Below are 22,082 nucleotides of genomic sequence, written 5' to 3' on the forward strand. Positions count from 1 at the left end.
AAGCTTTCAGGAAGTGCCTTGCTGGCTTGCCCTGTTTGTATTTCTTTATTTTCTTCTTTTGACTCGATTTTCTCCGGTTCCTATTTTAGTTTTGATGTACATTTTGAATTTGTAACACTATTCCACAGCAAGTTTGAGGTGTGACCAAACCTTTTCATCATAGGTTGGGGCAAATTCAAATAATTCATTGGTCCTCCCACCATTCTCAATAAAAAAAATCTCGATTGACAAATACTTTCGTAGAATGTTGTGATTCACTACTAGTTATAGTATAGGTCACAATATGAAAAGTAAGGATTTTTTTTGTTAATGATCCAGTTCATTGTGAATCACATTTCACATTGAGCTAATATGAAACAAACTAAATAATTGTTAAGATTCATTGGATCCCGTTGGACATATCTAGACAAACATTTTATCCCAAAATGAGAAATTTCCTTTTGTTTTTGGTCTTGAAAACCAGAGATTCCATTGAAAGGACATAAGTTCTTTTTGTTCTTGGATATTTACGAACCAAAAAATTGCTCCAGCTCTTTAATGCACAATTAAAAAAAAAAAAAGGGTCTTTCCTATTTATTTATTTTTAAAAGAAGAAGATAATTTCCCTCACCACTTCCAATGAAAATCCTCTAAAACAACTCTTGATTTTGTCCTGGTTTTCCGACAATAATGTCCGCAAAGACAGTTGCAAACGCTTACCCCATTGCCTAGCGTGTCTACTCCTAGTCGCGCTCCTGTAGGTGCTAAAAGCGGCACTAGGCTCTTCCATTATCGCAAGCTGTTGGGTATCCTCCCTATAAACGGATTGAAGTTGAAGGCAATTATCCACCGCACCAGGAAAGGCAGTACCAAGAAAGGCAGCATAGAGAGAGATAGATAGATGTGCCGAACGCACCATGTGAGAGATCCCATCGGTACATCGAAAAGCGCCAAAAGAAAGGGTAGAGAATCTGGCAACTCTATCCGTGGTCCTACCGCGGAGGAGATTGACTGATAGAGTGTAAGAGTCACCAAAACGAAAAGGACAACTCCACCTCCCTTTTCACCCTCGATACTCGATTCTCGTTTCTTACTCGTCGCGCTCGTTCACACGAAACAAAAACGTAATAATTTAAGGTTAGGTGGTAACCGGTAAGGAGATAATCTCGTGTCGGGGGGGGGCTTCTTCGCCGGTATGATCTTGACATATGTCTCGAAGGGCGCGAGGAGAAACTTGGCGTGGGAAATTAGTAAAAAACGAGGAGAAAAAGATGTTCAGAATGGGACAAATTAAAAAAACTATGATCTATTTCATGAACTAGGGAAACCGGACACTGTTGCCTAGCCTAGTAAATGTCACTTTGCAATTTACTGATTTCAGCTTTCCGTAACATTCTGCACAACTGTGTATTTTATTTTTCTTTTACGAACCTCGTGCACTTATTATTATTGTCCTTTTAAATTTCGTTCATGCTTTTCTTGTTACGATGGAATTTATTTTAAACTTTGGGTACAGAAATTTTTGCATGGTTGTGATAAATGGAAAGTGAGAAACCGTTCGACAAGCAAAGCTTGAAACTGTTCTTGAATAGTCGCTTCGGCTCCATGCTTCCTTCTTTTTAAAGTTTCTACCACCATCTTCAAGTTTCTGGCACATTCAAGTTTTCTTCAGGTGCATTCACGTCCTCGGTCTGGAGTAGAGTTTTGAGCTTTAATGCTTCTTGATCTAGCTTCCCAATGCCGTGCGAGTGAAGGGCACTTTTTAATCTCCCTGGCTTCTTTCCTGGAACTTTTTCGGGCCAGTGATTCCCATCCTTTTGGTTCTTGTTCCGACCCTTTAGATATTCACTTTCGTTTTCGAATCTCTTATCCTCCCGCGTTCTCTTTATTCCACCCTTTAACTCTCTTTCTTTAGGCGGGTTGATCCTAGTGGTTCAGTCTTGTAAAAATAATCTTGAAGCTTGTCCATTTTTCTCGTGCATTGTCGGGTGCTTCTTGAAATCTGGGCTGGCTGTGGTCTTGGTTCTTTCAGGAGTGTCACAGAGAGAGAGAGAGAGAGAGAGGGAGAGAGAGAGAGAGGGTAGAGAAGTAGAAGAAAAATGGCTGCAAAACCTGATGAGCCACCACCGCACCAGCCAAAGGATCAACTGCCCAATGTTACATACTGCATCACAAGTCCTCCTCCATGGCGTGAGTAACTCTGTCCTTCAGTCGTTATGCCCTTCCATTTGTTCCTGAGGCTCATTTTCAAGTTCACTCTTCCAGGCCAATTCTGCCAGGTTTCATGAGTATGGTTCATGTGGTTGCATGTGATGCATCAGAATAAATTCCTTTTATGTGTATGTTTATGTTGTGTTACTTCGTTTCCTGCTGCTACAAACCCGTGAGCTGAGATCAGAAAACTTTTATATGTGATTGGTAATTTTTTACAGGCGATGGTAATTTTCTCAAATGTGTTGGTAGTTTCACGTAAGTGAATCCGTGTTTATAGATCATGAGTTTGTCGAATTATCCAGTCTATGGCCGCTTTTGCCAAGTGACTCACTTTTGATGGACAGAAGCCCCTGTTCTCTGGTCATTTTTTTTATAATTAGTCATGAAAACCGATTTTTCTGTTGATGAATTCGTGGTGGTATAGAAATCTGATTTGCAGAAGTTGCTGCCGTCCTACTTTGCGGTTATTTGTGTATTTCCATTCTAATCTGTTATATTGGTATTTAATGTCACTTCTTTTGTCGGTACTTCATACCATTTTTATATTACTTGAATTCAGTTCTAGAAGAGGCGCTGAATTAACCGCATAAATTGTTTGGGATGTATGCAGCTGAAGCTATTCTCCTGGGCTTCCAACATTTTCTTGTTATGCTGGGTACAACTGTGTTCATACCTACCATTCTTGTCCCGCAAATGGGGGGTGGAAATGTAAGGAGTTGCACCATTAGAAAGCATAATGGCTAAAATTTGCCACTTGTCTCCAGATAATCTTGAACTATGTGATTGGATCTCACTGTTTAATAGGAGGAGAAGGCGGAGGTGATCCAGACACTACTTTTCGTGGCTGGTATAAACACATTGCAGCAAACTTTGTTTGGGACTCGATTGCCTGCTGTGATTGGAGGGTCTTATACATATGTTCCAACTACAGTCTCCATTATCCTTGCTGGTCGATTCAGTGATGATTCAGACCCTGTTGATGTATTGCCATCTGAACATATCTTCTTTTATTATGGCGCCTATTTAAAGTGGCTAATCATTTCAGTGAACAGGTCAGAATTATTGTTAGATTTTTCTTTGATATGACAATGAGATCCTGTTATGATGCATTCAGAGATTCAAGAGGACTATGAGGGCAATCCAGGGATCTCTTATTGTTGCTTCTATCCTTCAGATTGTCCTAGGATTCAGTGGCCTCTGGCGGAATGTTACAAGGTACTCTCCCTCTCTCCCTCTCTCTCTGAGCTACAAACTCTTATGTAGGTCTAGCACCGTAATTCAAATAGGAGTAATCTCTGCTGTAATTATCTAAGTGAAGACGATTTCTGAAGTGTGTGTACTGCTGCATTAGTTTGCACGATCAGGCATAGTAATTAGAGGACGATGAGTGCCTTCCCATTATAGTCCATAAAACAACGCTTGCTCATTTGATATTCGATTTTCAGATTCTTGAGTCCACTTTCAGCTGTCCCATTGGTGGCTCTACTAGGATTTGGGCTATATGAGTTGGGTTTTTCTGGGGTAAGTGTTCTTTCTTGCTATGTGCAAGTTGTGCATGCCTATAGCCAGTATTTCTGGACATAGTCATTCATTAGCTTTGTATTTTCAGGTTGCTAAATGCGTGGAGATTGGGCTTCCAGAGCTCATACTTTTAGTATTCATTTCCCAGGTTTGTCCATTGAAAGACATGTGCGAACGTTCCTCCCAAGATTTATACCTTCAATTGCCAATAGTTCCTTACAATTTCATTGTTACATGAGTTGAGAAAGGGATCTTCTCAGAGTTGAAATTGTGTTTAAAATTTTTCCTTTGCAGTATATGGCTCGGATTATAAACTCAGGAAAACATGTGTTCGATCGATTTTCTGTCATATTCTCGGTGGTAGTTGTGTGGATCTATGCTCATCTATTAACTGTTGGCGGGGCTTACAACAATGCTGCACCAAAGACGCAATTAAGCTGCCGCACCGATCGTTCTGGACTCATAGACGCTGCTCCATGGTCAGTTTCTCTCTTCTTTTCACTTTATCAGGCTTGTCATCTTCACATAAGCCCACTGCAGACGTAACACTAATGAAATTGCTGACATTGACAAGTCGGGAGAACCTTGATATGCTGTAAACTATTTCATTTCTGGTTATTGATAATTTTTTTTGGTTCATCAATAAGAGATTCGTGGGGACGTCATCTGTCGTGGACATGCTATGGTATCAAGTTCAACTCATGAAAATAATCTTTGACAGATAACGAGGATGAAACATTAAAAACTTGACTGGCATGTTTTTTAATTTGAAACATTCTTTTTTTTTTCTTTTGCCACTCGCCTTAATATGATCACTGCTGCAGAAGTTTGAAAAGATAATAGGACCTAATAAAAAGTCATTATCTATTCATATTTCAAGTTTACTATCCTGACTGAAATTTGGGCCGGTAGGATAAGAGTTCCATATCCTTTTCAATGGGGACCGCCTTCCTTCGATGCTGGCGAAGCCTTTGCAATGATGATGGCCTCTTTTGTTGCTCTCGTGGAGGTATGTCCTATGAAAGTTGGTTTCTCTTGGACCTAAATGTTTCAATAATTGTTATTAATTAAAGAAATATATGCATGGCTCTGCACAGTCTACAGGCGCATTTGTGGCTGTTTCAAGATATGCAAGTGCAACTCCTTTACCACCATCTGTTCTCAGTCGTGGTGTTGGCTGGCAGGTAAGAAATTGCTCCTTAACATGGATTTGCAAATGCAAAGTTTAGAATCCTCAAGGACTGGAGATGATTGCTTCATTGCATTGTTGGCATGCGATTTCCTTACCATACTTTGAGCTCTTTTTACATGTAATCGTGAAATTTACAGAATTTGGTAATTTGGAATAGGGACATTTCAAGTTTCTGCATCTAATCTGGGAATAGGGACATGTTACCTCAAAGGCTCATCTTTACTGCACACAATGCTAAATTTTCAAGAGAATGAAGTCTCCAATCTTTCTGCCATTTGGGATCTGTAAAACACCCCTGCAGATCCAAGACTCTGACCAGCAAACAAAAAAAAAGAAGAAATAGGAAGACTAACCAAGCTTATATGAGAATAAGAATTTTATTCAATCCTGTTGTCCTGGAGTCCTGTGGGAATTATAATTTTTTGGATGGAGAATGCTAACCTTTTGCCACCTAATTGGAAACTGCTAGGTCAAGGAAAACGCAAAATTATCCAAAGTAAAGTAGTAAGATTAAAAATATGTGAACATTCGAAAGAAAGAAGGCAAAAGCTGCAAAACCATGAAAGAAAAATAGGTGGTCCTTTCCCTCTGTATATAGCGTTGTCTTCTCATCTCTGTTGTCCGAAATTCAGCTGAATTCCTTGGACTATCTGGGTGTTTTCCTTTTTAATCTTGGCATGAATTATCCTCATAAAGGTAATTACACATGAGGTTTCCTCACCGACTAATAGCAGCAAAAGAATTTGTTATTGCTTTCCAGGAATTTTTTTTTTTTTTTTTTGGTCAAGTCTTTGGATGACTACTTTATTCTGGCATAACATGGTAATCAATTTTTCATATCCTTTCCAGGGTTTTGGCATCCTGTTATCTGGTGTGTTTGGGACAGTAAATGGTTGCTCTGTATCAGTGTAAGAACTACACTATGAGAAACATTTCTCTATGGCATACACATAAGATGAGGAAGAGAACATAACATGAAACTGTTCTGCTTAATGTAGAGAAAATGCCGGCCTCTTGGCTGTGACGCGTGTTGGCAGTAGGAGGGTTGTGCAGATAGCGGCTGGATTTATGATTTTCTTCTCTGTTCTGGGTAAGTTACTTGTATGACTTCTGGTCTATACATGCACACATAAAGGACATATCCAAACAACATTCCTGCAAGAGTGAGATGAATGTGCAAAACAAAGCAAGTCCTTCCCTTTAATAGTAACTTATCCTATATATGAAACCACTACATTTTCATGTTTTTGCAGGTAAATTTGGTGCAATTTTTGCTTCCATCCCTGCACCCATTGTTGCTGCTCTTTATTGTGTTTTCTTTGCATATGTGGGTGAGTTTTTCAGTTTGACAATGTGGCAAGCATGTAATCTTTTATGTTGTTTGATCAGTTATCTTTTGTGACGACCATCTCCTCTGACTGTGCAGGGTCTGTTGGTCTGACCTTGCTTCAGTTTTGCAATCTACTTAGCTTTCGGACAAAGTTCGTATTAGGTTTCTCCATCTTCATGGGTTTGTCTGTGCCGCAGTACTTCAACGAATACACTGCAATCAATGGTTATGGTCCAGTTCACACTGGAGCAAGATGGGTATGCACAAACTTCTTATATATATATCTACATTTCGTATTATCGTGTACGCAGTTCAAATGGTAAGCCTTTATTTGTAGATGACTACTCTTTTGACTAAAGTTCTGTTATTTTCTCAACTTTACAAGTTCAATGACATGATCAACGTTCCCCTGTCTTCGGAACCATTTATCGCGGGCTGTTTGGCATATTTCCTGGATAATACATTGCTTAAGAAGGATGGTCAAATCAGAAAAGACAGGGGTAAGGAGTGGTGGGACAAGTTCAAGTCATTCAGTGGTGATACAAGAAGTCAAGAGTTCTACTCACTGCCCTTCAACCTAAACAAATATTTCCCATCCGTGTAACTCGCATCACTCTGATTTACCACGTGCCGTATCATCGTTCTGCACTTGACAACTGATTTCTAGTGTGTATTTAGCATGATACAGGCCTATTTGCTTATAAGAAGTAAGAACCACTATCTTTCTCTTCTATAATAGACCAAATGATGAATATTCAGCAGTGGAGATCCACTGAAAAAACAATAAAGCTATTTTCTTCTCTCACATGTTCTTTTGAGTTCTGATGGTCCACCGCATTTCATTTTCTGCATCTTTATATGCAGAATTGCTTCTCAGCAGCTTGATTACGAGTTGACTTTATGCAGGACAAAACTGTTATGAAACTGATGGAGAAGAGTTTGTTTCTTAGACATTAATATACATAAGTAGGCTAAATTGTGAACTAGTCACATTTGATCAGAATCTGTCATGTGCAAACCTTTACATTTTAATCATGCAAATTTTAATCAGATCAGATCATGTACATAATTTCATGAAAACTGTAGACTTGGAAAATAGAAAGTGAAAATAACAAACTAGATAAGTCTGTGTTGGCCTCAGAGAGTTGATTTCATACTGGGAGAAAGCAAAACCGCTTCACACTACAATAATACACAAACCTCAAATCTATAATATAAATATCTCAATACTGTCTCCCTGATCATTGTCTTTTTCAAACCTCACTGACCTTGCCCAAATTCTCAAACCAAAAGATTAAGCCACAAACTGAAAAACCTGTGAGTAAACAGATAATGATGTGGTTTGTGTTTTAGAAGGAAATGATGCCCATTCATCATCTCTTCTGGGACCCCTAACTAATCAATCATCCACGCATTAATTGAGACATACTATCAGACTTAGTTGCTCAGAGGAGCGTATTAAAGAATATAAGTGGAGTTTACTCTGCAACTTCGGCAACTGGCAACTTAGGTACCTCTTCTATTTTTGCATGCTTGTCTAGCTGGCTAAAGTTCCCCTTTACCTTAAAAAGTTGGTTATGGTGGTGCTTACAGTAGAGGCGATTCAGATGAGTGATGTAGTTTGATGGGCTAATAACACAACCTCCATGGCTGCACCTAAAACAAGCTTTATGATATGATGTTCCATCAACTGCCACCTGAAAGAATCAATAGCCGACAGATTAATTTAAGAAGCTACAAGATGAACAAGAATGAACTCCTGAGATAAATTAGATTGCATCAAATAACCGATCCTTCTAAAAAACAATTAAGTATAGAAAGAAGGATGGCTTATATGAAATCATATGGACAGGAAATGCAAGGACTCATGCTAAAATGACCGTGATTCATCAAAGTTTTTCATTTTGTACTTTGTGCGAACAATGTAAACGACATTAATTATGCTGCCAAATTACTCACGCTTACTCTAAATTTGGTGGATAATTGTGCTGCACTCATTCCACATCACTTAAACAAGGGTAGATCAATCATTGATTAACACTATGATAACCCTCAGTCACAACCACTTATTTTTTTGGTTCAGCCTTTATGTTCAGTTGATGCCAAAAAATGGCTCCATAAAAAGTAGTAGCTTGCCAGCATGTTTCTGACGCTTACCTTTTCAATTGGATAAACAGTCTTTTTGCATGCAACACACTTCTCTTGGGTTCCAGAAAAGAATCTCGAGACTTTGCTGTTTGTTTGTACCTGTCAAAAATCGACCATCATAAGCATCTTAGCATATTCTTAAGAACTCAATATGTTGCAGAAGCAACTGATTTAGCTAAATCTAGCTCATATAATGAAGCTAGTCACATAGGAACTTGGCAACCGAGGGTTACCTGATCAGATTTATTGACAGTTCTCGGAGTACCTACATGGACATGCAAAATGGACTGTCAAAATGTGAATCATTGAGAGATTAAAGTCTATGCTAGTGACTTTCGATCACCTTCAAAACTTTTATTCAGGCTGCCAGTCATCTTAAACAGTTGATCAAAGTGGGGCTTGCAATATAATACGCCCTCAAAGGAGGAGTAGTTACTCAGCTTCAGGAAATGAGAAGAATATTAGAGATTTACAGATGTAATCATCACAGAAGCAAAAGATAAGATAAAGATGAGCAAAACTTGATCCAACTTGACCAAATTCCGTTATAAAGCAAAGGACAATGAGATCAATCAAATGTTTGCGTCAAATCTTGGCATGGGCAGTTGAAGAGATAAGACATTCGATGCAGTCTTGAAAGATAGGCACTTTGATCACGTACATGATGAAGAGCTTTCGATCTAGTCAAGAAGTTCCTAGCAATACTCCAGTGGCTGAGACAACACCAGTCCCAACAATCTTCCTGCATTCTCTGATAACAACCTCATTTCTTGCTCACAGGCCATGAGCCACAAGCCCCGGACATATTGATGACAATAATTCCGGTGATAGAAAGTTTTTGTTGATCACTATATACCTATCCTTGAATTCCACTTGATTTTCCATAAGAAGCTCAAGTTTTAATTCACAGTACCTCAGTAGAAGGGAAATCTCAATTTTTTTCACATCATAAATAAAGATAGCAACCTACACAACTTGATTTATATAAAGAATTTTGTGGCAGACCGGTTAAAACTTCAGTTGTCAATGAAGGCCTGATTCAATATCATACATTATAACACTTCCTTACATGTAGGCTATGATTTGACCTAAAAATGAAACATCGGTCTTTATCGTTGGGCCTTTAAAGATTCAAACATGGGACCTCCTACTTCAATAACACACAGAATTTTGCACAATCGTCCCACTAACAATCTAAAAGTTTAAGCTTTCCAATAATAACCCAATTCAATAATTAAATATCGTGTAAATAGAAACACGCATCTCTAATTGCTCCCCGCCTCTGCAAATTCTCCAACCTTCACACAAATAACAAGCTAAAAAGTTTGTAAAGACAAGTTGGATCCCTTCCATCCATCACCTCTCCATCAAAACTGAGACGAACCAGAGTTGAGAAAATCCAACAAAAGAGGTTCATTGGAGATGTGATCAACTAAAAGAAAGCAAAGGAACTAGAGATTGGTTCATATACCTTTAGAGTGCCCTTGCAGTGATGGCATCTGAAGCAAGTCCTGTGATAGACCTTGTTGTCAGCTGTAAGCTGTTCAACAAAATAGACAGTCTTCTCACATGCCTTGCACTTTTGTGTGGTCCCTGAAAACGTAGCCATCTATCTATCTCAAGATCTTTCAAACTTCAGACACTCCCACAGCCGAAAAAAAGAAGCAGAAACCTCAACTCTCAAACTCAGACCCAACAAACAGGTCAAGATTCAAGAGCACAAATCTTCAGGGGCTTTCTTGGTTCTTGGTGATGAGACAGAGACCAATTCTCTCTCTCTCTCTCTCTCTCTCTCTCTGTGATTGTGTCAGAGTGTCTGAGATTCTTGATATGAACCAGCTCAGACAGAGTCAAGACAGATTAAAGAAATGGTGGCAATTGGCAAAGGGCAACGAAACATCAGAGCCTATTCTTTGTTAAAAACTTTTTCATTTTCTTTGACAAATGAAAACAAAAAGATGGTTGTGCACCCACGAGGGTCCTTTCGTAAATTCACTGGCGAAAGTTGGCTGCTACACAAATTCCTTCTCTGAACAGTACAGTTACAACGCACAGAACACAGAATTCTAAGCTCTAACGTGGGCAGTTCCCTGTTTTCCTCTCTTTTTCCTTTTGAAATTTCCTTCCCCATGTTCAATTTCTTTATACACATCATTCTCAATCAAGCACGTGGGAGTAACTCTACAGGTCAGGAAAGAAGAATGGATTAAGGCACCAATGAGTCGGCACCATGTACTCCGTCGCACGAACATCGCTTGGACACGATATGAATCATTCTTCGACAAAAATCAGAATTTCTGCATCTGAGCAATTTTAGTAATGATGGGTATGATAGCACAACAAAGCCGCCCGATTAAAGAACATGTAAAATTAGCATCTGGTGCAAACTGTAAACGAAGGTAACCTGTGATCTGATGTTTGTAATCACCCAGAGAGATTGATGCAGATGTTGGTGTTCCATTTTGAGGAACCTTTAGCGTGTGAATACAAAACATTATCGAATTGTCGAACTTCAGAGTGCAAGATGACCCTGACACGTATTTTGTATTTTTCCTCAGAAGGGTCTACAGGAATTTCTTCTGGAAAAACTTGTGTGGGGTCGTTTTGAAATTCAAGCATTGTCACTAAACTTTCTGTGCAGCCTGAACCGAAAGTGTATCTCCAAAGATGGCCCACATTTGCCAAATGATGCATGACAACGCAGATAGAACAAGCCATCATGGTCGCCCAAGTCACATGCACATCATTGGCAGTTCCTATTAATTTATAAATCCAAATTTCTCTACCCAACTAGTTTTCATAACGCAGGCAAAGCGCTCTGTCCACTGAAATAATATTCAAATCCAGACATTCACATAAAACGTTTAACAACTCCGTCAATTTTCAAGAGATACAATTTGAACTCTCGCGTCCTCGCATCTCTCCACAGGATTTTTGCTTTCCCCTGAATGAACCCTCCTCATACTACATGGATTACTTGATATCACAGGGTACAGTAACTTGGTATTATGAATGGGAGCTAATCAGGGGGTCCACTTGACCAGAGAACGATCTTTCACTGCCAAAAGTAACGCAAAAAACAGAAAATTCCACAAACACAATCGCTAAAAACAACTTTTTTCTTACGGTGGGTCGCCAAAGGAGCTGTCAGCTTTACCCCAGTTGCTTTACAAGTCATATAACATTCGGCACCCTGGGTTCGCTTTACCTTAAACATGAAGAATTACTGTGGATCGCATCATCATAGAAGGTGGCATATGGCATTTTATCTAGGTTTATGGCACAATAAATGCACCTATCGGTAGATATACGTGAGTATATAGACCCTCAAATCAAGGTTCCGCGAGGCGTCTTCCCCCTCCTTCCCTTATCTTCGCCACAAAGTCATCCAGATTCTTGTCCGAGCTCCCGCCTTTACTCCCAGCTCTCTTAGCTTTGTCTTTCCAATCCAAAGCATTCTTCTTGAACTCTTCACTTCTCTCTCCCTCCACAACTTCCCTCACGCACATCTCTACTTCTTCCCTGGTCACCATCCCTCGCTCGCCCTTTCTGGCTCTCAGCCCGACTCGCCACTTTTCCTCCAGAAACTTGGCATTGGTCGGCTGGTCACTCCACAGTGGGACCCCCACCATGGGCACGCCCAGGCTCAGTCCCTCCAGGGTCGAGTTCCACCCGCAGTGCGTCATGAAGCAGCCCACGGCTGGATGAGCTAGCACCTCTAATTGGTTGCACCATTCCACGACCAGCCCTCTTTGCTGGATTGAATCAAGGAACTCGATGGGCGATTTCAGCTTATGCTCGAAATCCTTCAATACCCAGATGAAGTGTTTGTCGCTTGCTTTCAAGCCAAATGCTATTTCTTCAACTTGGTCTGCAGAAATATTTCCCATGCTCCCGAACGATACGTAAATCACTGAACCCAGCGGCCTTTTGTCCAGCCATCTCGAGCACTGGTCACTGGTGGCGTTCCAGAGACTGCCTCCATATGATGTGTCCCCATCGATCTGCCGGTCGACATAAGCTGATGGTACCAATGGGCCAACCATCAACAACGGCCAAACTCCAAACAAGGCCTTCACGAGCTGATAAATGAAACAGAGTAACAAAATTAACTGGAGAAAAGGGACCTGCAAAAAGCAATCTTGCATCTGCAACTCCAATCTAGATAAATAAGACCACCAAAACAATTTGTCCAAGCGCAAGATGGGATTTCAGACAATCCTAATCTCAGACCTGAAAAGGTGTGACGCACGCCTAGCTCCTAATAGACTTGCCTAGGGATTTCCAAATAACATCACAATCAGGACCAATTGTTATAATTCTTCTATATCAGCTCTCTTCTTGTCTGATTATCTCAACAATATCGACGACGGAGCACCCAAACAGCGTACATTATTTTGATTGACTTCTGCCCTTGCAGAAGCACTAAGTCTCAATTCCGTTCGATCAGTGTTAGACAACCAGGTAAGGTTCATGGAAGAAATAGGTAATTACTTCTCAAAATCCTAAAAGGTTCCACGGACAAAAAGGTATATGCTCACCTCAGCCTCCAACTCTTCAAACGAATTGCAGAACACCCAGTCATTTTCTTCCAGGCGAGAAAATTTCTCCATAATCAAAGCCAAATAAGGCGACTGGCTCTCAGCATCCGCAAGAAAGCCCGGTAAGTCAGAGAATTCAAGCAGAGGAAGGCCGGGAGCACGATGGGCAGTGCATCAGGGCACAGGGGGAAAGTCAGCCTACCCTGATTAATGTACCAGTACAAGGAGCAGACAGAAGCTGAGTTGGTTAATAAAACAGCTGCATAAATCCCAAAGTTTTTTGCCACATCAAGAGCCCACGGAAGCAACGAATCATACACAATACAGTTCACAGGGTACTCTGTTTCAGAGAACTTGGTTATGAGCTCAGATAGTGTTCTCGAGCCCACTCTCTTGAACGAATCTACATATGCTTGTGTGCTTGGAGCTTGCTTGTAGCCACCCTCATCAAAGCCATCAGAGATCGGCTCAACATGCACCCTCTCTGCTTTAATGGAGCCAATGGTGTAATGGGTGGTGGCTAGAGTAGCCCTGAGGCCTTTGGAGGCCAAGCGCTTGGCGAACTGGAGAAGCGGGTTGATGTGGCCCTGAGCAGGATATGTGAGCACAAGGACATGACCTTTCTGATTCTCCATGCCTGCCTCTCTGTTGTTATGGGTGGTTACCTTACAGGATGCAAGGATGGACTTATTAATGCTTTGCAGGGTTTTTAAAAGTAACTTGTTTGTAGAAAGAAGAATTTTCTTCTTACACTAATCTGTCCGTGATCAGCAAGAAATTACAGCCCTAGCTGACAAGTCAAAAGTCAATAATCATGTTCAAGACCTGCATTCAAAAAAAGGAAATATGCACAAATATATGTTCTGCTTATGATCTCTATTTTTTCCTTAGCAAATGAAAAAACAGAAAGTGACTTGGCATTTCGTTCAAAGATAAATTAATTTATTTGCTAAATCGCTTTTACAATATACATGACCAAATTGCTTTCGCAAACCAGGTTAGCGATGCTTCTTTAGGGCATCCGAAGTTAATTTCCTTTTATTGTAAGACAGTCAGTTCCAACTGATCCTTTGCCCTAAAAGAGTCTTATTGTTAAAATGGAAGTCTAGAATATCAAGAAACTTGTCATTTACAAGATCTGTGGAAATCAACCACTGCAAGCAAAATTGCACAAGTCTTCTAAACGATTACCTACATACTCGTACAATATACTCAGATATAAGACGCAATCTTGATTTATGGAAAATAGATGCTATCCACTCAGCCATTAGCTGTACAGCTGATCAAGAGACCTGACTTTCCCACTACTTAAAAGTGCGCACAAAAATTGATTTGAAACTCCAACATTTAGGGGAAAAAAATGTGCGCAACAAAATTAGTGGGGCAGCTCTGGCGTCGCAATATCTGGGAACATGACCAATCCTCCATTCACCAAGACTTTACCATCTCTGAATTTCCCGTTGACGAGTTCTTCTCATTACAACAATCTTTCTAACCCAGAACCACTTCAACACACTAAATAATTTCTTCCATCTCTTCTGAGCATTGGCTATGGCAACAGCTGAAGGCTTCAGCAGAAACTCACTCACAGCACATTGCAGATCAGCCTGTGATTCGAAATTCGTGCTCTGAGCTGGAAGGGGACAATCAGAGTCGAAAAATCGCAGATGATCCTCATCAAAGAAATCTTGGCTCATAGACCTCGCATCACAAATCATGGAGTTGGCAACTTGACTGGGGAAACTTAGGGTTTGATCGTATCTAAGACCCATGTTCTCTAGTCCATGCAATGTATAGTCATCTAAGCCACTAACATCCACCGTGGAGTAGATGGATGACATAATATCTGGGGAAGATGCATTTGGTTGGGCATAGTCTAATCCACTTATCCTTTCACAGGACAAGAACCTGCAAGTGTTTGAACCCTCGGTCTTTGGAGAGCTCGAGTTGCATGGAGCACTTGATACATGTGAAGAGCCAGCGATGAGATATGCTTCTTCGTCAAAAGAAACTACCTCCCCCCAGTGCTGAAAGGCAGAAATAACCAAGTCGTGGGCATCCACCTGGAAAGAAAAAACACTAACATTAACTCAAAAAAGCAATTGAAAAAGGATAACAGGTACAACGAACACATCCAAGGCGAAAAGGAGGGTTTGCCTTCTCAGCTTCAGAGAGCTTTTCAATAGGAACGTACTGACAATCTGAAAGTAATCCCATCACTTCTCCCACAAGATTGAAGACGACACCAGTTTTCAGCTGAGAGGTGGGAGGGCAGTATAGATACACCCTTTTATCAATCACACACGTACGCGCATGCTCTATGGTAACTTCCCACATCTTAGCAGACATACCAGTGCCGAGAATCTGGACATACATAATCAAAACCAATAAGAAGTTTCAGAGAGGAAAGGAGATGCTTGATTAACTATAATTATTGTGCCCACATATGTCAATATATGTGCACTAAAGCTTAAATCGTCACATTTGCCAACTAGAGAACAACATGCAGGAGAGATCAATTAATTACATATCTGAGCCTTGAAGGGTCGATGTGTAGCAGTGTCAGAAAATCCTTCACAGTTTGGATGTTTTCCCGACTGAGGCGTTTGTGGAAAGCTCCATCTTTCCCGATCTTTTCCAATCTCCATACTTCATCAAGCAAGGAGGGAGGGTGGTGCTTCTTGTACACTGCAAGCAGAAACAGACACGGAAAGATTTCCTTTCAATATTAAAAGTTGCATGACACAAAACCAGAAGAAAACATGCATAGAAGCGATAACTTTCTAATCTATGGAAATGGTGTATTAAGATATTCTGTGATTCAATATTCTACAAATCATAGAAAGATGTCAGACTATATGCACTTACATTCTCCACGGTGATCCCTGACAATGAAGGATTCAGTCCTTGCTTCCCTTATTCTGATCCCATCAAAGTTATCTATAACTCGTGCCCCTATTCTGAATCTACGGCTCCTAGTCCAGCTTGAATTATCAGTGAAAGCAATCTCGCCCAAAGAACAGACACCATCTTTAAGATTGAGAATTGGTTCTCCTGTAAGAAGAGGCTTCTTTCCTTCCCTTTCTCTGACAATGTTGTTCTTGAATTCTTCAACAGTCCAATTCTCGGTCTCATCGCTGTCAAAGTCACCCTCCAGAACTACAATTTCAACCTTGGCCAATGACTCAGGCCCAGAATCAACGATCTGTCCACTAAGAGCATCAACTAGAGCTATTTTCACAGCGGAACATTCTTCCCCCTCAATTCTGGCACCAGTAAAGACAGGTAGAGAGAGACTGCTCATAAACTGCAATTGTAAGCTTCTTGTTTCAAAATGATGTACCTCTTTCTCATAACTCCTGGACAGAAAGGAGATCTTGTGTTAGATATACTTCTTCGAGAAGGTGCTTAAACTGCTGAATAACGGCCTAGAAAAGCAGTTGTTTTTAACCCCAGGTGAGACAACTCCTGGATTAAATGGATTTGATTATGCTTACCTTTTCATGGAATTCATGTACTTTTTCAAGGCAATATCAACTTCCTCTTTAACCTGTATTCAACAAAGTAAACTCTAATTGATGTTAAAATACGCATCGAACTACATTATTTGTATACGGAGAACTTAAAGCATCATGCGTTGTTCTAGGTTAACAGGATGGAAAGTTTTCTTCTAGTACAAAAGCATTTAAAAGAACCACAATCACCAGAACGACAATCAGTAGCTTTTCATGTAGGTACTAACCATCGTTTCAAAAGCCCAATGATACCAAGGCTTACAACAAGTACGGATAAGAAAAAAAATACCAAAGCAACTAAACACCCCTAAAAGCAAAACTGGACAAATTCTTCACATGATTAGATAAAGATCCCACTAAAAAACACAAGTAAAGTTAAGCATGAACTGCTATAGTTGGAAAAACCAATTAAAAGTTGCCAGCATGTTCTATCATCATTAAGTTGAAACAAGAACAAATGCAATTTAAATCAGACAATAACTCGAAATGACTAACAAATGCTGTTGGTTACCAAAAAAAAAAAAAAAACTTACCACTTTTCGAATTAAAGGCTCTAGAATTGGCTCCAGCAGATGCTGAACAGGTTGCATCTTCATCACTTCAAGAACCACACTGGACAAAGCAAATATCAATGTTAATTCCCAAGATAAGTAAGAATGGAGTACCAGCCAGCAAGCCTCAGAAAACAATATTTGATCCTTCCATAACAATATAAGGACAAAAAGTGGACAAAAACTACATCCTGTAAACATTAGAGGACCAGAAGAATTCATTGGCGTCTCCATTTTTCTAACTCCTCAAAAGATGTAAACATATTTGAAGATTATCCAAATAGAAAAAAAAAGTTCAACAATTGTAAGTTGAACCCGGGATGGGAAAATTGCCCAAGTAGCAGCCAACCGTAAATGGGGAAGCAACAAAGGAAGCAACAAATTAACTTTTGCTTGGCCAGCCATATATTTCGGGGTCAAGAACATGCTATGCTAAAATAATGGCGTGTTTGCACCCGAATATCTCTCATCCGCAGACAAACTATAGAAAAAGAGCATGCCCGGCATGACACATTCTGAACTACACACGTTCAAATTCAAGAAACAGAGACCTGTCTAGAAAGCCAAACTATACGAACTCCACACACTTCTGAATACCCTGCGGTGAAACCAACTTATAATTTGAAACTCAGCATAGCTATGGACAATCTCTGGCCTGCAATTTCCAGTTCAAACAGAAGTGATTCCTTACGTTCGTTTATGGAACTCCCACCATCCATTGTTATCCGGATAGGAAATTAAAGAACTACCAACAATACGCAAGCAAATATGTCATCATCCACGAAATTTTCTCTATACTCTCTCCCCAAGATTGGCACTTCAGACATAAAAAAAAAAGCACTAAAAACGCAGTGGACGGCAAAAAAAAAAAAATTTCAATATATCTCAAATGTTCCACTCACTTCTTCAAGGTGGGTATTCGTCTCCGCTTATCATCGGGAAAACTCCCATCTGATCGAGCCTTGCCATCCTCTTGCTGCCTCTTCTGCGACATGATCGAGAAACCCCAGTTCGAGAAACCCGCGATAGCTCACAGTCTCGCTTACAGAAATCATCTAAAGAGCCCAACATAAGGCGCAAGCGCGCAGGAGACAAAGCAGAGCAAATACTAATGGGGAAAAAGATGCAAACTTGGGGCCTATATATACAGAATTCAATCAATGGCAATTATTGGGTACGCTCCAAAACACGGAAAAAACAGCGGGCCCGTGTCCTCTTCTCCTTCTACCGCTGCAAAGCCGTAATCTGAGCTTGGCCGGGCGCGGGATGCTTCGTAGCAGGGGGAACAGAGGAGCCTTCCGTACCATGCACGGATTCGCAAAAGGAGCAGTGACTCGGCGGGCCTCCCGAGCCACGCAATGGACTGCGTTACGGAGCAGAGGAATTGGCGGTATTTGGCAGGCGGGACCTTGAGGAACAGCGGCGTGCTGGAGAACAAGATGACGAAAGAGGCGTTGCTTGGCGGCTTACGCCACCTTGTCCCGCCTTTCAGATTCGCACCGCACCCGGAATCTGGATACGTGGCTTTTGATGAGAGCGCTCCTGTATTATACAAATTCACTTCCCTCATTTCGACATTTCCAAGAATTTCCATGACGTGGCATGGAACATAAATAACATGTGATTATGTTTGTCAAAGCCCTTGTTGCGTGTACTTATTCAGAAATTAATTCAATTTTTTTTTTTCAAAATGATGACTACTGTGTAACGCAAAAAGCAAGCATTCCATGAAAGCTTGCAAAATTTTTGTTAAATTTAGTTGTTTAACAAGTGGTAGATGATTTTTCCATATTTTGAGTGATTTATACTCTTTTTTTTTGGGTACATTTTACGGATTACCAACTTTGCCACAACACTTGTAAAGCCATTTCAGTATGCAATTGATAGTCAGAATTAGATGTAACTGTTTCCATTATCCTTTGAGTTTTTAAATTATAAAGTGGAAATTCTCAATAGTCTTTTGGTATTTTCATAAAAAGATCACTCCTAATAGCCCAACCCACAAAATGCCTCTTGCGTTTAGTCGTCGGGATAATAATCAGAATATGATAGGATAAAGTAAGTTATTAAATCCTCTGGATAATAAATGAGGACATATCTAATCCTATCAAGTATTTGGCGCACTTCATGATAAGATTAACAAATAAATATGATACAATTAAATTATAAAATTATAAAATAGAAAATTTAATTAATTAAAGACCATGGAAAAGCCCTAAATCTAGGAATTGTGGCCACCATTGAAAACAACTAGCCCCAACATCGCCGTGCAACCGTAATGCAAATCAGTAAATCTTAGACTACGACAGAGAGGGGGTGGGGGAATTTAGGCGACCACCAAGTAATCTTTGCATTGCCTCAAATCGATCGAGATCCCAAATTGTCAACAATACCAAAGATTAACAATCCTCTGGATAATAAATGAGGACATATCTAATCCTATCAAGTATTTGGCGCACTTCGGGATAAGATTAACAAATAAATATGATACAATTAAATTATAAAATTATAAAATGGAAAATTTAATTAATTAAAGACCATGGAAAAGCCCTAAATCTAGGAATTGTGGCCACCATTGAAAACAACTAGCCCCAACATCGCCGTGCAACCGTAACGCAAATCAGTAAATCTTAGACTACGACAGAGAGGGGGGGTGGGGGAATTTTAGGCGACCACCGAAGTAATCTTTGCATTGCCTCAAATCGATCGAGATCCCAAATTGTCAACAATACCAAAGATTTACAGCTGCTTCGTCACCATCACCATTTTCCCCTCTTCCTTTGAGACGTCCAACGTACTTTGTAAGGATTCCAGCATTGTCAATGAAATGGCACAAATGGAGCCAAAGTTCTAGCCACCACTGTTTGAGGTGGCACAAGCAATGCTTCAATTAGTTCCACAGGTGCCTATGAGAAAACTTCTGCCCTATTCATCTCAAAAAGGCACTCTTGGTCATCAAATTCAGCAAGTCCATGATCCAAAGGAAGGGGCACCCAATTGCTGGCCCACGAGAAGCAAAGATGGGAGAAGAAGTGGAATAAGAAGGCTAACAATGAATCGGAGAGGAGGAGGCATCCATTTGACGTAGATGCTTATGATATCATTCTCTTTTTGTTAAGTTATTTCTTTCCTTAAAAAAAAAAAAATTCTTATCCAATCCGGGCTTATCCCATCCCCTCCCTTGGATTTTTTATCCGGTGTTTTATTCCGAATGTATCCGGGTTTGTCCGATCCAATGGACATTCCCAAACATCAAATAGGATAAGAAATTATCCTATTAAGACTCAAATCTAGACTACTAAACGCTTGGGAACAATTGCAAGCCATTCAAACACTTCTTTTTAAGGTTCCATTTGCTTCGAGTAAAATTGATGATTCATAAAACATTTATTAAAAAATGATTACCTATATCGCTTATAAAAATAAATGAACGAAAAATATTTTCATCATTCATAAAATTGATTAGTCTTAAATTATTATCAATAATGAAATATTTTTAATTGACTAATTATTTCAAATGATATAAGTGATCATTTAAAAAAAAATTCTAAGTTATCCATTTTCCACATAATAAATGTAGCCTTACTGCATAACCTATTAATAGATACTTGAGGGGTCGAGGGTTAGACTACTTGTAGGATCGTGTTAATCAGGGACTTTCATTGTTTAATTTTAATGTATAAATATTTTTTTTCGTTTACTGACTTTTAAGTACAAAGTTACTTTAGCAAAATTCACTTTTCACCTTTAAAGAACTTAATTTACACACGCATTTCCTATTGATTAGACAGTGATTGATTAATATTCCCATGAAAAATTGCGAATAAAAGCGGAAGATTCTCTTCATTAGATGAAGCCTGTATGTCGATCTTGATTTGGGATTAACTTCTTAAAAAATAAGCATCGGGTCATTTGGCGCGATCTAATCTCAGTTAATCACGACAAATCGAATTAAAAATTCATGTCTGCTCTTTCACGGAAACTGTCAAGTTTAGCAACCTAGATGCTTTATTTGCTAATCAGGACAACCCTTTTTATGACTCATATTTTGAGACTACCTACTCTTGATCTAATCCCCTAGATTCGGTAGGTAATCTCCGTTGGTGGATTTGGTTTGGTTAGGTATTGGTGCATACTGCATAGCTCCCCCCACCTTTTCTTTTTACAATATATATAATGTTTAGTCGAGATGCAACAATTAGCCATGTTTAAAGATTGAAAATCTGCATATTCCTTTGATTTAGATCTTGAGAATCTATTAAGGAAATTCTAGAAATTCACTAATCTTCGCATAAATTAGTTCTATTTTTCGCCAAGCTTAGAAGGTAATGGAATTGTGTAGCAGGCGGTAAAAATAATCAAGATATTATCCAATTAAAGCATGAAAACACCGGCCATCAAATCCCTTAAAATTTATATTTATAAGATCCGTTAAAAGTCTTCATTATTGGTGAGTCTGATGCTTCGACAAGAAAACACAAGGTTAGGATATAGAAATTTCGCATCATGCACGCTTCACCACACATGACATTAGTGTCCAAGGATGTTTCACGAGATAGGAGTCTTGAAAACCGGGATAACTTTACAAATGTATGAATGTAGATTAATGTCATCATATTGTTTGAACCATATGATAGTATTTTCACATCAATCCAATCCTCAACTAGATAAAGGACATCAAAGAGCATAGATACTACCTTTTTCTTTTTGAGTGATTTTCACGGGTTTTCTAATGAAGGGTTTTTGAAGGAGGACCTAGCAGGTTCTCGACATCATCGGTCCTACAATAATTGATGTGCTAGCAATCTCTCATCATTAAGGTAGGACCCCCAAAAATCAATCATAGAGCATATACATTTCTGATGAACAAATTTACCAAAATATGAGTTTTATTTGACGAGTCATTGGTCTAAACATATGTCATATTGCCTGATTAATCAGTTGAACGGTACCATTTAGTCACTATCTCAATTAGTAGGAAAGAGTCAAGAATGTCATTTTCAGCAAGTGCACTGCCCTCTTGTCGCCTCAGTTTCCTTGAACCTTCCTCTGTCGATCCGTCAAACCAATCCACAGCCGAAACTCAACTTA

At 39.6% G+C, this 22,082-nt stretch overlaps 4 protein-coding genes across 5 annotated transcripts; 1 reads left to right on the forward strand and 3 right to left on the reverse strand.

The window, feature by feature from the left end:
• Positions 1-1,535: 1,535 nt before the first annotated feature.
• On the forward strand, positions 1,536-7,043 carry LOC104426293 (nucleobase-ascorbate transporter 6). Its single transcript, XM_010039288.3, has 14 exons — positions 1,536-2,169; positions 2,804-2,901; positions 2,998-3,174; positions 3,308-3,408; positions 3,639-3,714; positions 3,803-3,862; positions 4,009-4,193; positions 4,627-4,723; positions 4,812-4,898; positions 5,756-5,814; positions 5,905-5,996; positions 6,160-6,237; positions 6,333-6,493; positions 6,622-7,043. Exons 1-14 carry the CDS (start codon positions 2,079-2,081, stop codon positions 6,838-6,840), a joined length of 1,581 nt encoding a protein of 526 aa, XP_010037590.1. The 5' UTR covers positions 1,536-2,078; the 3' UTR covers positions 6,841-7,043.
• A 289-nt stretch (positions 7,044-7,332) lies between these two features.
• On the reverse strand, positions 7,333-10,313 carry LOC104426294 (LIM domain-containing protein WLIM1). Its single transcript, XM_010039289.3, has 5 exons — positions 9,856-10,313; positions 8,728-8,824; positions 8,618-8,649; positions 8,394-8,483; positions 7,333-7,933 (listed from the first exon to the last, which is right to left on the reverse strand). The coding sequence occupies exons 1-5, from the start codon at positions 9,991-9,993 to the stop codon at positions 7,715-7,717; spliced, it is 576 nt and encodes a 191-aa protein (XP_010037591.1). The 5' UTR covers positions 9,994-10,313; the 3' UTR covers positions 7,333-7,714.
• Positions 10,314-11,487: 1,174 nt separating this feature from the next.
• LOC104427824 (mogroside IE synthase) lies at positions 11,488-13,873 on the reverse strand. The gene is given in 3 exon segments (XM_010040849.3): positions 11,488-12,466; positions 12,926-13,086; positions 13,089-13,873. Coding segments are annotated over 3 exon segments (1,383 nt in total). The 5' UTR covers positions 13,561-13,873; the 3' UTR covers positions 11,488-11,716.
• A 165-nt stretch (positions 13,874-14,038) lies between these two features.
• Positions 14,039-18,335, reverse strand: LOC104426295 (calmodulin-binding protein 60 A). Of its 2 annotated transcripts, none has more exons than XM_010039292.3 (7): positions 17,894-18,335; positions 16,974-17,052; positions 16,423-16,475; positions 15,794-16,284; positions 15,453-15,613; positions 15,083-15,289; positions 14,039-14,988 (listed from the first exon to the last, which is right to left on the reverse strand). In XM_010039292.3, exons 1-7 carry the CDS (start codon positions 17,983-17,985, stop codon positions 14,365-14,367), a joined length of 1,707 nt encoding a protein of 568 aa, XP_010037594.1. In that variant the 5' UTR covers positions 17,986-18,335; the 3' UTR covers positions 14,039-14,364. The 2 variants fall into 2 exon arrangements, with proteins under 2 accessions (XP_010037594.1, XP_010037596.1); XM_010039294.3 differs by lacking the exon at positions 17,894-18,335 and adding an exon at positions 17,543-17,672.
• Between the last annotated feature and the right edge of the window lie 3,747 nt (positions 18,336-22,082).

Source organism: Eucalyptus grandis, chromosome 11 (assembly GCF_016545825.1).
Source record: "Eucalyptus grandis isolate ANBG69807.140 chromosome 11, ASM1654582v1, whole genome shotgun sequence".
Classification (NCBI taxonomy): domain Eukaryota; kingdom Viridiplantae; phylum Streptophyta; class Magnoliopsida; order Myrtales; family Myrtaceae; genus Eucalyptus; species Eucalyptus grandis.

What these genes read in the sequence shown, in the direction of transcription:
- LOC104426293 (XM_010039288.3), top strand. Translation starts at nt 2,079, where the DNA reads ATGGCTGCAAAACCTGATGAGCCACCACCGCACCAGCCAAAGGATCAA. An exon ending in TTTTAGTATTCATTTCCCAG is followed by an intron (nt 3,863 to 4,008) that starts GTTTGTCCATTG and finishes TTTCCTTTGCAG; the next exon opens with TATATGGCTCGGATTATAAA. An exon ending in AATGGTTGCTCTGTATCAGT is followed by an intron (nt 5,815 to 5,904) that starts GTAAGAACTACA and finishes TGCTTAATGTAG; the next exon opens with AGAAAATGCCGGCCTCTTGG.
- LOC104426294 (XM_010039289.3), bottom strand. Translation starts at nt 9,993, where the DNA reads ATGGCTACGTTTTCAGGGACCACACAAAAGTGCAAGGCATGTGAGAAG. An exon ending in CCTGAATAAAAGTTTTGAAG is followed by an intron (nt 8,650 to 8,727) that starts GTGATCGAAAGT and finishes ATGTCCATGTAG; the next exon opens with GTACTCCGAGAACTGTCAAT. An exon ending in CTGTCAATAAATCTGATCAG is followed by an intron (nt 8,484 to 8,617) that starts GTAACCCTCGGT and finishes GATTTTTGACAG; the next exon opens with GTACAAACAAACAGCAAAGT.
- LOC104426295 (XM_010039292.3), bottom strand. Translation starts at nt 17,985, where the DNA reads ATGTCGCAGAAGAGGCAGCAAGAGGATGGCAAGGCTCGATCAGATGGG. An exon ending in AGCCTTTAATTCGAAAAGTG is followed by an intron (nt 16,476 to 16,973) that starts GTAAGTTTTTTT and finishes TGTTGAATACAG; the next exon opens with GTTAAAGAGGAAGTTGATAT. An exon ending in AGCTCTCTGAAGCTGAGAAG is followed by an intron (nt 14,989 to 15,082) that starts GCAAACCCTCCT and finishes TTTTCTTTCCAG; the next exon opens with GTGGATGCCCACGACTTGGT.